The 17,854-nt window shown below is 40.3% G+C and overlaps 1 protein-coding gene across 1 annotated transcript; it reads right to left on the bottom strand.

The window, feature by feature from the left end:
• Window positions 1-509: 509 nt before the first annotated feature.
• LOC114838525 lies at window positions 510-3,323 on the bottom strand. The gene is made up of 3 exons (XM_029118919.2): window positions 3,041-3,323; window positions 1,728-2,857; window positions 510-1,595 (listed from the first exon to the last, which is right to left on the bottom strand). The coding sequence occupies exons 1-3, from the start codon at window positions 3,190-3,192 to the stop codon at window positions 544-546; spliced, it is 2,334 nt and encodes a 777-aa protein (XP_028974752.2). The 5' UTR covers window positions 3,193-3,323; the 3' UTR covers window positions 510-543.
• Between the last annotated feature and the right edge of the window lie 14,531 nt (window positions 3,324-17,854).

The following is a 17,854-nucleotide window of genomic DNA, read 5'->3' as shown; positions in this document are numbered from 1 at the left end:
GATTTTCTGCATTTGTGAAAGTGTTATTTTAAAGACCAAATTACTTCATTCATTTATGCTGATGTGAAATTAATTTAAAGATAACACCTTTCAAAATAATTAACACATTCATGTACTGCACATATTCTACCATAAGATTTTCCTCTTCAGTTAAATATTGCAGTGGATTATTCTCACTTATCAGCCCTACCTGTTGAGGAAACAAAAGTACTTCATCCGATGACCTGGTAAAAACCTTCTTCAGCCCTGCAGTCGACTTGAATGCACAGACCAGCCTTTGACCTCCTTGCCAATCTTAACTTAGATTTGGGGTTACACAAACCAAACTTTTCTGTCAGTTGATTTTTCATGTACCTTGTGCCACAATGTAATTATAAGCAACCCTGTCTGACTTCATGTACAGTATGTTCAATATGTAAACATAAATTAAAGGCAAGAGAATTGTATTGAACTTCAAAATTGTTTTATTAAAAGATTATGGCCATTTTGTTTGTTTGTGTGTGTGTGTGTGTGTGTGTGTGTGGATGCGTGTGTGTGTGTAAATCAACATTTCCTCTTTTCATCCATCCATCTTTTCTTTTCATCCTGATAAAAAGCAGATGCCTGGAACTCCTTCCAGGTCATTTCTTTCTCCATACCCTTGGCCTGGTAGAGGGAGAACACCTTGGCAGGACAATAAATATATTTCCCTGCCACTCCGGGGAACCCTGTGTGAATGTGAGGACTATTAGGGCCCTGTTTTAGTTCCAAATGGCAGAACCTGCACAAACGGCCAGAGGGTACCACATCTGCTGACTTCCTCTTTTGTTTGTCCTTCTGTTGTTCCACTTTCTGTTTTATGGATTCAAGTTCTTGTTGAAAGAAGGGTGTTGACATGAAATCCTCAAAAGACATTTTGGGGTTTGTGAGGCCCTCTGCTCCATATGTTTTAAATACTTTTGTGGAGCAGTAGAAGTACCTAACATGCCCACTCTGATAAAAATAATGAATTGAGGAGCCATCATTCATGTAACGGGACTTGGGTTGGCCACATGAAAGGCAGGTTTTTGTCATTTTTTTCTTTTGCTGCTGTTGTTGCTCTGACTGTTGCTGCTTTTCCATCAGTCCCAAAACAATTTTCTCTATGGCAGCTTCAGTAAGAGGAGCATTTTGTGTGGGCAGTGCGGGTGGGTTCACAACTGCAGGTGGGAGTGCTGTTACAGGGACACAGGTTGTGTCACTTCCCATGGTTAAGTGCTGCCACAGTTGTTGGGTCTCCAAGAGCTTTTCAGGACTGGTGTTAAGGGAGGAACTGGTGTTTTTTAATTTGGCCAGGTGTTTAATATACCTTCCAATGTGGTGTTTGGTGGTTGGGTGAAGCAGGCTGTTGGGGTCTGCACATGAACTTTGCACCATGGAAGCATAGTCAAAGTCCACCAGTTTCAGCATGTCCTTCTGTCCATGATGCCTGGCAAGCAGACCATCAATAGCCACCCTCATTGGGCCAGGCCACCGATTGTGGTCCAACACAAAGACCCGGCCACCAGTCTTGATAGGCCCCGTGCGTGCACTTCTTGGTGAGGCGGTCATAGGCAGTGGAGGTGTGCAGGGCAGATCTGAAAGAGAGGAACAGTTCTTCAGTGAAAGTAATTATGCAGAATGCATGTGTCTGCAAGCATATTTAGGTGCGTGTGACTGAGTTAGTGTGAGAGAGATATGCCTATGTTTGTGGTATTATTCTGAATTACCTATGTCCATCTGGGGCTCCTCAGTGCTTTCTCTCTTTAAAGCCTCAGTAGCAGGAGCTGCAGAATCAGGAAATCTGACAGTCGGCGGCAGCTGTGTTGCTGAGGGTTGACATTTCTCAACAGGGAGAGGGGTCAGGAATACGGACATGTCTGTCCTCTTCTGAGATCTGTGCTTTTCCCAGTCGAGAGGAACAGCACGGCACCCTTGCTCAACGTACTCGAGTCCAAACCTCTCTCCCGTGTCCCTGTTGGAGACTTGTAGTGCTGGATATTTGGCGCTCCCCGTCACATTCACAGAGGCCATGTTCAAGTCTGTGATCAGTAGTGGGTCAAACACTGCAGGCAAAACCACACCCGGCTGTTTGAGATCCACCAATCTCTGGAAATTCCAGCGTGCCACACCAGTCATACCCTGGGCCTGAAATAACTCTGGGGAGACTTTGTTCCCAGTCACCCACTGAGCCTGGTGGAAGTGGTAGCCCTCTTGCTGTGAAGTGCCTCTGATTGGAATCCACACGGGCACAGATGCCCCTTCACCCTGGACATGGTTGAGTTGCAGCGTGCCACCGTATCTGTACAGAATCCCATCCTCCCGTTCTGGGTCACTGAGACAGCCCCTCAGCATGTGGACTCGCTGGATCCTCCAGGCTTTCAGCATGGACGGTTTGAAGAGAGGGATGTCATTTACATCTTTTAACAGGTGGAAGTGAAGGAGAACTTCTTCCACTCTCTTCACAAGCTCTTGTGGCTGAGGGATCTTTGTCCTGCAGTGCTCCCGGATATGCTGCTTTGTTGGATTTGCTGGCACGATCCCACAGAAGACATAGGCCTCCTTCAGTCTCTTCAGATCCTGCTGATCCACAATTGTGAAGGCAGCCGAGAGGAACTGACAGAAAGAGCTGTATAAGGAATGATGCTCTGAGACACACTCCCGGCAGAATCGTCTCATACAGTGGAACAAGTCCAGCTTTACAGAGATGAACTCATTAAACTTTGACCTCGAAGCACAGATGTTGGTCAAGTCCCCGGATGTCACCTCTGCAACAGTAGCCTCTGTAGTCCTCCAGGCTTCCCTCAAAAGGTGCTCAGCTGGATGAGAATTCTGGACCCTGAAGGCTGCACAGCAGTCCCTATGTACAAAGAAACATAACAATGTCCAGAAATAGAAGAGGATTAAAAAAAAGTTACATGATTAAATATATAATGAATTTTCTTCCCTATTTGAGATTTAAATGAAATTATTAATATCATTAAATAACATATGTAAGCTGAAAAGGCTTCTACAATTTTTAAACAAATTATATAATAAATACCTGTCCACCCAATGGTAATTGGCCTTTTCAATTCCAGCAGCAGTGTAGCGTGTGGCCAGACCTTCATACATGGGCTCCAAAGACCTTTCACTCTCGGACTGCACCATCACCCAAGAGATGATCATCCAGTTCATCACAGCATAAGATGACATTGTGCCTGATGTAAGAGTGACTTTCCTGGCAATCTTCCGGGTGTGGTCGGATCTCAACACCTGTCCAAATGTGCCCTGTAAGAGCTGCGTGATTGATGGCTCCTGCCTCCGAAACTCCTGCAGAAGACAGTCTGTAAGGTAATATGACGACACAGACATTCCACACCAGCCGTCTGTGTCTTCATATCCCCCAAATGCAGCAGGTGTACTGTCCCTCCTCAAGTATTTGCTGATGGTGCTCTGACCATACAACCCTGCCTCAGCATCCTTGATGTTCTGCACACTTAGCAGGCAGGCCAGGTTTGCTCTTTCATACTTTAGGTGCATCATCTCCATCAGCTGATTGGCCATGTCATTTGGGGATTTTGCAGTGCGTCTTAATTCATCTACCACAGATTTACAGATCGCTTTCTTGTAGGTAAGGAGGGCTGGCAACATGTTGATATACCTTTTAGGGAGCTTTGCCAGCCACAGAGGATTGTCAGCAAACCAATTCCTTTTGCATGCTTTGCAGCAAAGCCGAGATGCAAACAAGTAATATTGATTGACAATGCCAACAACCACTCGAGGCCTTCCTACACCTGATGAAGTTATCTGTGGTTCGAGAACAACTGTGAAGACATGGGAGAACATAATTGTTTCTCAGCCTTCCCATGATGCTGTCATTCTCTGGTTTCCAGATGAAGAATGGATGTAGCTGGAAATATTTGGGGGATGGAAGCCCACAGGCAGTCTCAATGAGCTCAGGCTGAGGTGGTAGACGCCACAAAGAGACAGAGTTAGTAAGGTGCCTCACAGGTGGACTTCCCGGCCACAGTCCCATGGCTTCCAGCTCCATCTTCATCCAGACCTTCTGCTGTTGAGAGCTGTTCCAGTGAATTATTTCCAAAAGGTAAAAAATCAACATGTAGACTACAGTGATTACTTACTTATAGTACACTTATTTCACAAATACACAACTGAATGACCTTATAGACTAAATATATCATACATGCGCATGCACGGAAATTCAGAGGACATGCAAAAAGGGAACTCAAATGAACACTTACCCTCATGGAGACGGAGGTTTTGATGGACATGTTGTCATGAACATGTCCTTTTGATTTTGTTAGTAGAACACAAGCAAAATAACAATTAGGAACATGGTCAGAACATAGCCAGAACAAAGCCAGAACAAGGCCAAAATAATAACCAAGTTATATTGTTTGGCAGAATAATTCAGTGAATAGTGGTGAATCTGAAATAAAGTTTGACATACACACACATGATCTTGGTTGCAAGCAGTTACATTACCATTTACAATGAGTAGATTTGAAGTAATTTGCCTAAAGTAGCAACGATACACAATAGTTAATGTAGTAGTCAAAATAGCTAGAAAATAAGTGACAATAGTTCCTCACAAATGTAGCACAACTATTTGTTGAATAATCCTTACATTCCTAACTCAAATGGAAACTCAGTAAAATGGTTATGTGTTTAAAAATACATAGAAAGCATGTTTAACTCAGAGCATGGTCTGGATTTTGGAAGGTGAAATACTCAGCATAGCTGTCTCCAAGGCATTTTCATAATCCATTCCTATGCAAGAAAACATAATGAAAACCAAAAATGATGCCACAAGCAATCATTCAGTTTACTTTTGACATACCTTGGGGGTAAGGAGTTGCAGTAGAGGCTGGTGATGTAACGGTTGATCACAATTACTCTTTTTTCATTTGCTGCCATTTGTGCATTTTTAAAACTGTACTACATTTCCTTGACATAATGAAGATAGCATACCCACCAGCTGTGCTCTCCCATATTTCTCCCCATGTACTTTTGCCCCAAATACCAAAGCCAACCAGATTGTCACAATCTAGGAGTAGTTGTTTTCTGAGACTGAAACTTTAAAAGGTCCTCAATATCTCTGAAGCTCATGGCGTATTCCAAAAAGGACTGCAATCTGTCTTTGCTGCTCCCCTCTGCTGAATTGGCCTGCCTCTGTTCCACATTTTTGATGACGTACATAGTGTATCCAACATCCTTTCCCTGCAGCCACCTGAAGGACTTGCCTCCGTACTTCCAAAACTGCAGTATGTACTCACACAACACCTCAACTTTATCTGACACATTCACCCCTCTTTGTAAGACAACGCTGATGGCATTCTTCCTGACAACTTCTTCCTTCACAGGAGTAGACTTGTCCTGCATAGATGGGTGGTCTTTGATCCTCTTGGCAGCATCCGGGGGACTTTGTACAAGGTAACCTAACATGCCTCTCCAAAAGCTAACTAGGACCGTCCCAGGGAAAAACACTGAAGGCCTGCGTGACATGTGTTGACCTAAATGATGAAGCAAATAGTAAACACTATTTATCATTTCATTATTTGAAAGATACATTTCAGGCTAAAGTACTAATAATTCAGTACAATTTATAATATAGACACACAACCCTCAACTAGACAAATCTATAATCAATCCCCAAATATACACACAACCTCAACTGGACAAACCGTTAATCCTTCCCACATACACATCAACTGGACAATTCTTGCACCTTACATATTTTGTAGTATATTTTTCCGTAATTTATTAATGCTCAGTCCACTATTCTTATTTGTTTTTACTTCTTTTGTACAAAATTACGGCACCAATGGACCTGGACAAATTCCTAGTTTGTTGTGAGACATACTCGAAAATATAGCTCTTTCAGATTCTGATGAAATATAATTAACTTTATGAAATATAGCTTTCAAGCTATTCTGTATGTCAGTAGATTGCGGTGTTGCGGGAGTAAGGAACCAGGCGCAGGCGGAATGCGGTCTGTTTTGGCTTTTAATAAATAAAATCCCACAAACGACTAAACAACAAAGCAAATGGCAGCAAATGACTGTACATAAGGTTCTAACAAAACTTACATGTAATGTGTTGAAGTCTAACACTTCCCCAAGTTGGTTTGTTGGAAAGGAGAATAACACACCAGGAGTCAGGTCAATTACCGTACTGTATATTCCGTTTATTACAAAAGCTTTTGGAGACAGAGTGTCGCCGCAAAATGTCTGAAGATCAACAGTCACATCAGCATTATTTATACATCAAACACTCCTAAAAGTGGGGGGTTGAGGTAGCCAAGCATGTGTGCCATTGGTCCAGTTTATGTTCTATACCTTATATGTGTAAATGCAGCACAAACGTCATCTTGCCCATTGTGGTTTCTGTCTTGTCTATTCTTAATTCAGCCCTGCCCAGAATATGTGCGTTGTTAATATGCTCCCCTCTGTTTCCTGTAATCTGACACACAAGCTCAGTCTGCTCTTGTTCCCTAGACACAGCCTAAATAAGATTTCCTGTTTTCTACTTGCAACTTTCAGTTTCAGCTTATGCTACAGACATTCAACATTTTGCTTCAATGCTCACAACAGTTTGACAGCTTATACATTCAGTGTATCCACAAACGTCAAGAAATAAAAGAAATTCACGTATCTGAAAAAGTCCATCAGGCTCAGGTGAGTTGTTCGCGGGTGTTTGTTAAGGTTTGCTGTATTTCAGTTGAAGCACGGAAGTTCGCTCTTCTCTTCCCCAACTCTTGCGTAAAATGTGCAACAGTCCATGCATATATTGCATCTGCAGTGGTTTAGCACTACCATATAGAATGAATGGGAAAAGCCTGAGGGCTCTTTAGCTATAGAATCCCCAGCTGCTGCATATACAGTAGCATTCGTCCTAATGTTTCGAAACTGCAACAATATTCTCCCCAGTCCAGCACCCTAACCACAACTCCAAACAGCATTGCATCTTTTGGAGGTGCAAGTGTGGCCTTACCAAGTTTGCTATAGTAAGTTTGAATATATTTGGGACCATAAGATGACAGGTATTTTGGTAATGTATAAATATAAAAAGTGTTTCAACACCTAAAAGTGATATAATCAATACATTGGTAATTACATTTCATCTTTTTAATTTCACAGGATCTGAAAAATGCTTTTTAATATTGGCTTCAAAATACATTTTGTAATGTATTTTCTATACAAAATACATATTGTTATGGTGAAATACATTTGGACAAAACTGTATTCATACATTTTCAAATACATTTTAGGATAAAAGGGGAAATACATTTTGATACCCGAAATGTATTTAGAATAAAGTTAAATGTCTTTATACATTTCTAAATACATTTCAGAGTAAAAGGTGAAATACATTTTGATACATAGTCAATGTAAAATGTTTTGTATTATTGACTAACAGGGATTTTATATTCCTCTCATTAGATGCACACCAACTGAAAATGAACCACTCTTACAAGCATGGCTAGCCTACACCTCATCCGTAGTCCACTCAGTCTGACCGGTTTAAGGAAAATCATTTTTTGTTCAAAATAATAGCACAGGTCTAACGTTATTTATTGGGCAAACAACTTTACTGTTTATGTTAAACTCGCAGTGCATTTTTTCCAATGATTTAATTCCTCTTTCTCATTATTCTTAACCTACACAACATGGATAGGGCTATTTGAGTTTCCACAGGGCAACTGTTTACACAGTTCTCATTAAATGTGAAGTACACTTTTGATTTGTACTTATCATGGTATATTCTAAAGGAAAGTGTTTACACTGTTCTTGTAAAACCTGCAGTGCAAATTCCAAACTGTATTTTACTGTCATTCTTTTACATTATATTATTACAGTATCTTACATTTTAAGCATAATTATTTGTATTTTCTGGGGGCTAATTAAGCCAGGTCAACAGTCTAATCTAGAAGTTCAATATTTATCTTAATTAAAATGAAGGAAATATAACCTCTTCCAACTAGAGTTAATAAAAAATAGGTTACCTGGCTTTAGGAATTATTCTGTTATTGCCATACACTTTTCTAATAACTGTATAAATATTAAACAATCATACAGTAGCTATCTAGGCTATATTTAGCGTGCAAACCTTCAAACGAACCATAAGAGTGTGTGGTATAGCTATGTTGAGCAGGCATAGCTGAGGAAAGTGTGGATGTGGCAGCCACGTGCGTGTGGTTTCATCAGCTCACCCACAACAGGCCGCCAGCAGATCTGTCTATAGCCACACACTTCTCTTTGCCTCTTATGATTATTTAAGAAATATTTTTAGGATATAGTGGGTGAATGTTTAGAAGTAGCCTATGCATGCAGTCTGGTCCAAGGCTAAATTGGACACATTGTTTTGCAACTGACTACATTTACTACACATTGAAAACTTTTATAATGTAAGTTATTTTTAAGAACATTTAACAAAGTAACTAGACTACTTTGCTGCACTAGGCTATTTCTTGTCATAGGATAATGATGGCGTTGCCTGTGGCAGCACAATTTTTATGTTTATTCTTTCGGTACTGAAAGGGACTTCTGGACCCGAATTGGCAAGGATCTGTTTTCAAAAAATCCACTGTACTTTTCAGGAACAGATCTGTTTGTTGTCAGGTACATTTTTTGGCAACGGATCTCAATTTCATTTTATTTAATGCAAATTGGGTCGGGTGAATGGGTTTTCTCAGAATGGCGGCTGGCTTCTCCCTTAGGGATAGGGTGAGAAGCTCAGCCATCTGTGAGGAACTCGGAGTAGGTGGAGAGATTATATTTCGACACTGGCCTGGGAACGCCTCGGGATCCCCCAGTCAGAGCTGGCAAAAGTGCCTCAGGAAAGGGAAGTTTGGGGTCCCCTGCTGGAGCGGCTGCCCAGACCACCCGATACAGATAAGCGGATCCCTCGCTCCATTGTCCCCTCACTTGCGAACAAGACCCGAGATACTTGAACTCCTTTACTTGGGGTAACGCCTCATTCCCTACCTGGAGAAGGCACTCCATCGGTTGAGAACCATGGCCTCAGATTTAGAGGTGCTAATCCTCATCCCAACCGCTTCGCACTCGGATGCGAACCGGTCAAGTGAGTGCTGAAGGTCACAGACCGTTGATGCCATCAGGACCACATCATCCGCAAAAAGCAGCGATGAGATCTCCAGGACACCGAACTGCAACTCCTCCCCACCCCAACTATGCCTCGATATCCTGTCCATAAAAGTTACAAACAGCTCTGCCTCCACTATAGAGGGTGTGTTAGTGGGATTTAGGAGTTCCTCAAAGTGTTCCTTCCATCGCCCAATTACCTCCTCAGTTGAGGTCAACAGTGTCCCATCCTTACTGTACACAGCTTGGATAGTTCCCTGTTTTCCCCTCCTGAGGTGGCGGACGGTTTTCCAGAAACACCTTGGTGCCGACCGAAAGTCCTTCTCCATGGCTTCCCCAAAGTCCTCCCACACCCGCTGTTTTGCCTCTTTCACAGCAGGAGTCCTCCAGGATAACATATCCCGGAAGGCCTCCTTCTTCAGTCAGAAGGCTTCCCTGACCACCGGTGTCCACCAGGGTGTTCGAGGGTTACCGCCCCTTAATCGCCTAAGACCTTTAGACCACAGCTCCCCGCCGCAGCTTCGCAATGGAGGTTTTGAACATTGCCGATAAATACAAATAAAAATTTAAATGAAATATTGTTTTTAAATAAAAACAAAAGCAAGGTTAACAAAAAATATTTAATCGTATGAAAAAAAAATATTCAAACGTGTGTGCTAACATCTTTGAATGTATAATATTTTTTATTTTATTTTACAAAAAACTAGACAAGAAAAATATGAATACAACATGTAAAATGAGCAAAAATAAGATTCTAGAAATCTTTAATTAAGGACATATCCGTATTCCCAGTCATTTCAAATCCATAGGTTAAGGCCTAATAAATCCATTTCAATTGAACTATTTCCTTACATGAACTGTACCCAGTAAAATCTTTGAAACTGTTGAATTTTACATTTTTCTTCAACAAGAAAAAAAACACACACCTGCACTGAATGATTGTGTTAATCTACAACATGGAATTGCCCACAGATTCCGTTGGTATGCCTTTACCAGGCTGAGATCATCAGTGGTGGCAACTCCACCACTTATTTGTGCACAGGAAGTTTGAAATTAATAATTTTATTACTCTCTCCCTTGATGACCGGGGACGCAATAATTATTAAACCACTATATGAATGGCTGACTTCTAACAGCTTGTTGCCGTGGAAAAGTTTTAACTATTCTACTGAAAATCAATTACAGAGCTTAGGGGCCCATTTTGCAATCGTGAGGAAGAAGCTGTTTTTCCCGGTTACTGGTTGCTGAGAACAACTGAACATTGAGTCATAAAACTACACCATATAACCAACCGTTAAGACTGCAGTCACAAGATGGAGTCTCTGTCATGGGACCCAGGAATTGTGAGCTTTCAAAATCATCGATTAAGAGTTCTTAAATGTCCATTTCCAAAAATGGATCATACCTAAACATTCAGAGAACCTTATTAAGGAAATCTGATCATTTTCCTCGATACTTGCCAGGCTTATCTGATTGAATGTTAGTTTGCAAAGCACTTTGATAGTAAATAGTATTTTTGGTATTCAAGAAATAGCCAGTTCTGTTGTGATTTTTCAGGTTCACTATGTAATTTAGAGTTAAACACATTTACTGTGCTGATAATGTTTTATTCCGTGAGGAATTCCCCACGTGTTAGCTAGTACACGTAGGGAAATCTAAAACAAGCTATACATTTATGAAAATGAAATTATCTGGTAAAATATTATCTCATGGATTTTCGTACAAAAGGTTAAAATAGTGTTTTCTCTCAGATTTTCTTACAAAAGGATAAGTGGTAGAAAAAAAATCCACATGGCAATAGTCTTTGTTAAGAATGACAAGCTATGTCCCAGGAGGACTGAATCTAAATCCAGTATAGTCATTACCTACAAAAGAGGGTAACAGCCAAAGCAAGTTTACTCCACACAATAAATTAGATGTTCTATTTTAAATGCTGAACTGAGTTTGGTTAAATAATATAGTTTCTCTTTATTTGTGTTTACCAATGATAACTGATATAATACATTTAAACCAACACCTGATACTCATCAATGGAGTTTATATTCTAAAATGGTAAATTGATAAATGAACAAATTAAGTGGATTGATGTAAGTACTTAAGGTCTAAACTGAATTACTCATTATTGTACCTTGAGTTTAGTGATGTTATACGTCTGTTTTCTGTCAACCATCACCATTCATATGAGATTTCTAAATGTCCACCTTAATGTTGAGTAGCTGTGTAAACAAGGGCATTTTTATAAACCAGAACAATATTAGATGGGTGGGACAAAAATTCTGAATCCTCAGTTAACCAAGGATATCGGCTAAGTTGAAAGAATATCATATCTTGCAACAGAATATCTGAGGACAATGTCAGATTTTATTGTGTGGACACTTTAATTTCATATACATTAAACAATGCATTTGGTCTTTATAATGGCTCAGCATAACTGTGTAAGGCCATGGGCTCCAGGAAGGGGGGAGACCCCCTACAGTGTGATGACCCAAAACAACCGTTTCCTTTAAATCAGGGTAGCCTGTTGCAAAGGATTACATTTGAGTGGTCAGACTTGTCAGAATTTCCTCAACATAAGCATATTCATTTTTGGGATAATCAAACATTAACTGAAAGCTAAATAGATATTTCTCACAATAGCTTTAACATTGAAATGTATGGTTTTGAAACCGACTGAAGTGAGGATAGGGACCTAAAGTCATGCCCCATTGTTGATGATGGAACAATCTTAAGTCAAGAAAACCACAGATGTGGTCAAAAAATGCATAAAAGTTGTAATTTAGGGTTTGGCTCACCGCCACTATTTGGAATGAAAAGTAATCAAACTTGGATAATTTCCCTAAAATTTAAGATGTTAATCAAGACAATGTTTGTGTTGACCTGTAAAAATTCTACATTTGGGTGCTGTAGATATGCTAATACACTGACCATCTTTTAGGAGTCCCCTGAGGTGGGGCCCTCTTCCTTGTTCTCTGTATGTTCTTTAATTAAGATGTGCTTACTCTTGACAAACTTATGGTTCATTTTTGGGTCGCCCCTCCAATGAACTCACAACCGTCATAAATTTTCAGGTTCGCAACTGTCCGTGTGCCGGACATGTACAGAACTTATCCTTTTAGGGAGTCTTCCTGTGGCGACCCCTGGGTCAACATGTACACATGTGCACACCTCATTGTAAGGGCCCGGCTCACTGTTCAACTGCGTGGGTGGGTGGAATATGTCACGTGGGAGTTTGCTGCCGGTATGTCTGGGCTTTACATTGGTAACCTTTCTTAGGCAGCAGTGTATTAGAAGCTTGAACTTAAACATGTATAATGATATATTCATAAACTTAAACTTAAACATGCATAATGATATATTCATGATTCGTGGGATTATAAGTAAGTAGATAGAAACTTAAACATGCATAATGATATATTCATGATTCGTGGGATTATAAGTAAGTAGATAGAAATTCTCTCACAATAGGCGCACACCATTTATATATATATATATATATATATACACACACACCTATATACCTATATATACACACCTATATATACCTATATATACATATATAAACACACTACGCACACCTATTCATTTACTTATTAATAAAGCCGTAAAGTAGATCTTTCAAAATTTACCACTTATCACAAATACAGGATTGGAGATGAAAAGTTTAACTGACACGTAGGCCTAACCGCGATCAGTTTCTGCTAGGAGTTTTTGATAGTGGCATTTTTTCATCTGAGAAACGCTGTGATTGGTGGATAGGGAGCACCCGGAGCAGGCGACTGGTTATGTCGCTGTCACTAACATCGACATAACCAATCACAGTGTGACAGACGCTTTACATATCACCAACGGCAAGTTTAATTTTAAATGAATGTAGCCTACTGGCGGACTGGCGGTCTGGCACACGTGGGTGCTCATGCTCGAAAATCACCCTGGTGGTTGCACCAGGTGAACCACTGGAACATGGGATGGAGATTTTTCTCCTAAAATGAATTTCAGCAGTTTATCCCCTAGGGGGCAAAACTATTTAGCCAAGAAACTACAGGCGTTTTATTAATGCATGAATGTTCAAATTTGAGAGGTGTTTGGCTATGTAAGACAAATTTGTCAACAAGTTATATGGTTCATAATTCCATCTCACAAGTGACCGAGTTGCACATTGATGTCTTTGATTGTGTTTGTGAATGTTTGTATTTAACATTTTCGCTTTTTGATGAACATAAGTATGCAACTCTTTATCGAATGGATTTTGGATCCATCCTTATTACCAATTTTCTATTTTTCATGTCCATCCCGAAATGGTGGCCAGTGCAGGTTCAGAATGGCACTTCCTGTGGCTGTATTTGGCATGATTCTGCTTTTACTCATGGTGTCACTTTCCATTGACTTGATGCAGTAAACACAGGGGGGACTGTATATGATAATTACTTATGATTGGAAAGAGCTGAACTGAGAGTTCAAAGCAAATTAAAATGGTACTTATAAAGAGTCACATGAAAAATCTGTTTTTCCTGTTTGCATAGTAACAACGGAGCATTGGCATCAATTATGTTACACATCTTTCATTCACAGGAAATATTATTAAATTGTTTATTTGGAAATTGTTTGTTTGATATAAGGTCTAACATTTTAATGGTTGAATAGAAAAGATCTAACCATTTCAGCTTTGGCTAAGCAAAGTAAAGTCTGACAAAATCGTATTCCACACCTAGTTGCTCTTGGGCATAAATATAGCACAAGGAATCAAACATCAATCAAGCCAGTTCTGGATGGAAAAGAAAACTTGACAGACTATTATAGAAACTTCTCTTAGTAGGATGTAAGCTTCACTCTAATGATGGAACTTCTGAGATCCACAAGTTTTCAGGACTGATCGATTGTCTTCATTGTTGGGAGTTGACGGAACAATACCCAGAGGATGAAAGTCAGATGGGCTGTTGAATCACACTCAGTAATCAGTTATACACTCACTTAAAGAATTATTAGGAACACCATACAAATACTGTGTTTGACCACTTTCGCCTTCAGAACTGCCTTAATTCTACATGACATTGATTCAACAAGGTGCTGAAAGCATTCCTTAGAAATGTTGGCCCATATTGATAGGATAGCATCTTGCAGTTGATGGAGATTTGTGGGATGCACATCCAGGGCACGAAGCTCCCGTTCCACCACATCCCAAAGATGCTCTATTGGGTTGAGATCTGGTGACTGTGGGGGCCATTTCAGTACAGTGAACTCATTGTCATGTTCAAGAAACCAATTTGAAATGATTCGAGCTATGTGACATGGTGCATTATCCTGCTGGAAGTAGCCATCAGAGGATGGTACATGGCAGTCATAAAGGGATGGACATGGTCAGAAACAATGCTCAGGTAGGCCGTGGCATTTAAACGATGCCCAATTGGCACTAAGGGGCCTAAAGTGTGCCAAGAAAACATCCCCCACACCATTACACCACCACCACCAGCCTGCACAGTGGTAACAAGGCATGATGGATCCATGTTCTCATTCTGTTTACGCCAAATTCTGACTCTACCATCTGAATGTCTCAACAGAAATCGAGACTCATCAGACCAGGCAACATTCTTCCAGTCTTCAACTGTCCAATTTTGGTGAGCTCGTGCAAATTGTAGCCTCTTTGTCCTATTTGTAGTGGAGATGAGTGGTACCCGGTGGGGTCTTCTGCTGTTGTAGCCCATCCGCCTAAATGCTTTGCTGCATACCTCGGTTGTAACGCGTGGTTATTTCAGTCAAAGTTGCTCTTCTATCAGCTTGAATCAGTAGGCCCATTCTCCTCTGACCTCTAGCATCAACAAGGCATTTTCGCCCACAGGACTGCCGCATACTGGATGTTTTTCCCTTTTCACACCATTCTTTGTAAACCCTAGAAATGGTTGTGCCTGAAAATCCCAGTAACTGAGCAGATTGTGAAATACTCAGACCGGCCCGTCTGGCACCAACAACCATGCCACGCTCAAAATTGCTTAAATCACCTTTCCTCCACATTCTAACATTCAGTTTGGAGTTCAGGAGATTGTCTTGACCAGGACCACACCCCTAAATGCATTTAAGCAACTGCCTTGTGATTGGTTGATTAGATAATTGCATTAATGAGAAATTGAACAGGTGTTCCTAATAATCCTTTAGGTGAGTGTACGTTCAACAGATCGGGACATCACAACCCCTTTTCTGGTGACACATCATGTTACCGACTGGATACAGACAACTGAGTGTGAGTACCAGCAACATGTTCAAGAAGGATTATTAAAACCACACTGGTTTACTACAACCACAGTTTCAAATCTTTCTGACCACTCACATGGCAGAACAATGCCAGGGTCAGATCGCTTGCATTCACACTCCATTTCTAGATGAATCATCGACAGCGAGATGAGAAGAGAATCCACCCAAGTCCTGAAGGGCTCGACATATTACAGGTCAGAGTACCACAGGCCAGTTGACTGGACAGGTCACATGGTCCCAACACAATGGATTAGTGTTAATTTGGATTAGTGAACTGTTGGAAACTCACTACTCCACTACACACCTACACTGACTTGTTAGGACAACCTGGCAATTTGCTGGGTCCACATCACACTGACTGCAATAACTGATATTGGAACATTACATCACTGATACAAGACAGAAGACAAGAACAACACGACACTTGATTGGAAACTAATTTCATTCCTTACAATCTAAGATTTTCCTAAATGAACAGATATGGTGATTTCATATGTATGAAGGTGTGGTTCTCGCAAGACAGTTGGGAAACTCTGTATGATGACTATCCCAAAATTGGACTTATTTTGTGTTGACGCTTAATAATTGACATTATGATGGTTACCATGGTATGTTTAAATTGTGAATCCTTCCCTAGAATTGTTCACAGGTACAACAGGATATGCATGAGTCTTCTGTATGATACTGTAGCATGGGATCATGATACAGACTAGTTTTTAAGTATGATGGCTGAGTTATGTGTCAGAGTGGGGTGTGTCAATTGTCTTGCTTACATTCATTTTCATTTGAGGAACAACACAACCTCATTGGTCAGATAATCCTTTTTGTTGTTTTGTGTATGAATGTATGCTTGTTAAGTTTAGTTTACAACAGAACATATGTTTATCTGTACACAGGAAGTCACATTCAGTCAAAGCTCGACAGTAATTAGCCAATGGGCTTACAGTACTGTGTTGTGTATTCTGTCCTGCGATGTCTATAAAGTAGAGGACGACCGCAAGATTCTTTCAGATTGAGTTGGTAGAACGAGTTTATAAAATCAAGTCTTTAACATCATGACAGACTATCAAATGCTGCAATAAATAATGATAATTTTTAACACAAATACTAAACTCATTATGTGTATACACTTAAGTCTACCAGAACAATGCAAAGTTAGTTTTGCCATCTTTTATTATAATTGTAATACTGCTACTGCACTGTGATTCTACTCTGATGCTTTTTCAATGTTTTTCAAACCAGGTCTGTGACTATGTTTAACAGTTCAAAAGTTTGGGGTCACTTTTTTCCATTATAATAACATCAAAATGATCAGAAATACAGTGTAGACATGTTTATGTTTTAGCTAGAAACAGCTGTTTCTCAGTGGAATATCTACATAGGTGCAGAGAGGCCCATTATTAGCAACCATCAAAGTTGTGTCCCAATGGCACATTGTGTTTCATAATCCAAGTTTACCATTTTAAAAGATTAACTGATCATTAGAAAACCATTTTGTAGTTGTTAGCACAGCTGAACACTGTTGTGTTAATTCAATAAGCAATCAAATTGGACTTCTTGAGACAAGTTCAGGATCATCAGCATCAGCGTTTGTGAGTTCGTTTACAGGCTCAAAATGAATCATGATGAGGAGTGGCAGAGGAAGATGGAGAAAGAGCAGAGGAGGTGCAGAGGATGAGGGAGGAGTGGCAGAAAATGAAGGAGGATGGGCAGAGGAAGAGGGGCAGAAGAAGGAGACACCATTTATCAAATGGAATACTGAACGCAGTTGGCTTGATGGCAAGTGTTTTTGCTAATTACCAGGTTCTCCTGAAACTCAGTTGAGTAAGCCGAAGTTCAAGGTCTTCCAGCATTAGCCAGTCTTTAAGAGGAAGCAGAATGTCCTCTGGCAGAGCCATGTCCAAATGTGTTCCATTTGTCAGCTGCAGTAAGAGGTTACGGTTCATTGTTGTCTGGTAGTGCAACTCCCTCACCTCCTCTGCCAATTCCCACGGGTACTGAAGAATCAGCCTGAGGAAATCTAAAAACCTAGTATTGTGCAAGTTATGTCAAAAAACTTTAAAGTTTAACTTAAAATGTAACATAAAACCAACTGCGATGGTAGTTGCTCTCCATCCTACACATTTTGAAATAACACATTTCTGATATGTATAATAGGTTGTGCGCATAAAATACACAATGATAAGAATATGTACGTTACTACAATTCTATGTACAACCCTACTTTGAAATGCAGGCATGTTAGCCACTGGTCTCTCTCCAGACAATGTTGTAAACAGAAAAATTATCAGAACAGATTGCAACAAATCTAGCTGCTAGGGTTTAGCATCTCAAGGCAGATTTAAGCTAATCAGGCATATGACCAACAATGGAGAAAGGAGAGACTTGTGAAGAGACTTGTGTGTTAAGCAAAAAAAAAATGCATCAAAGAGTTTTGTCATGTAGAGATGCAGTTACCTTCAGACTGGTAAGCAGATTAACCCAGTAATGAGGAGCATAGAATAGAAC

The sequence above is a fragment of the Esox lucius genome, chromosome 5 (genome assembly GCF_011004845.1).
Source record: "Esox lucius isolate fEsoLuc1 chromosome 5, fEsoLuc1.pri, whole genome shotgun sequence".
In the NCBI taxonomy this organism is placed as follows: Eukaryota; Metazoa; Chordata; class Actinopteri; order Esociformes; family Esocidae; genus Esox; species Esox lucius.
Note: the sequence above shows the minus strand (reverse complement) of the source record. Positions and strands in the feature narration are given on the sequence as shown.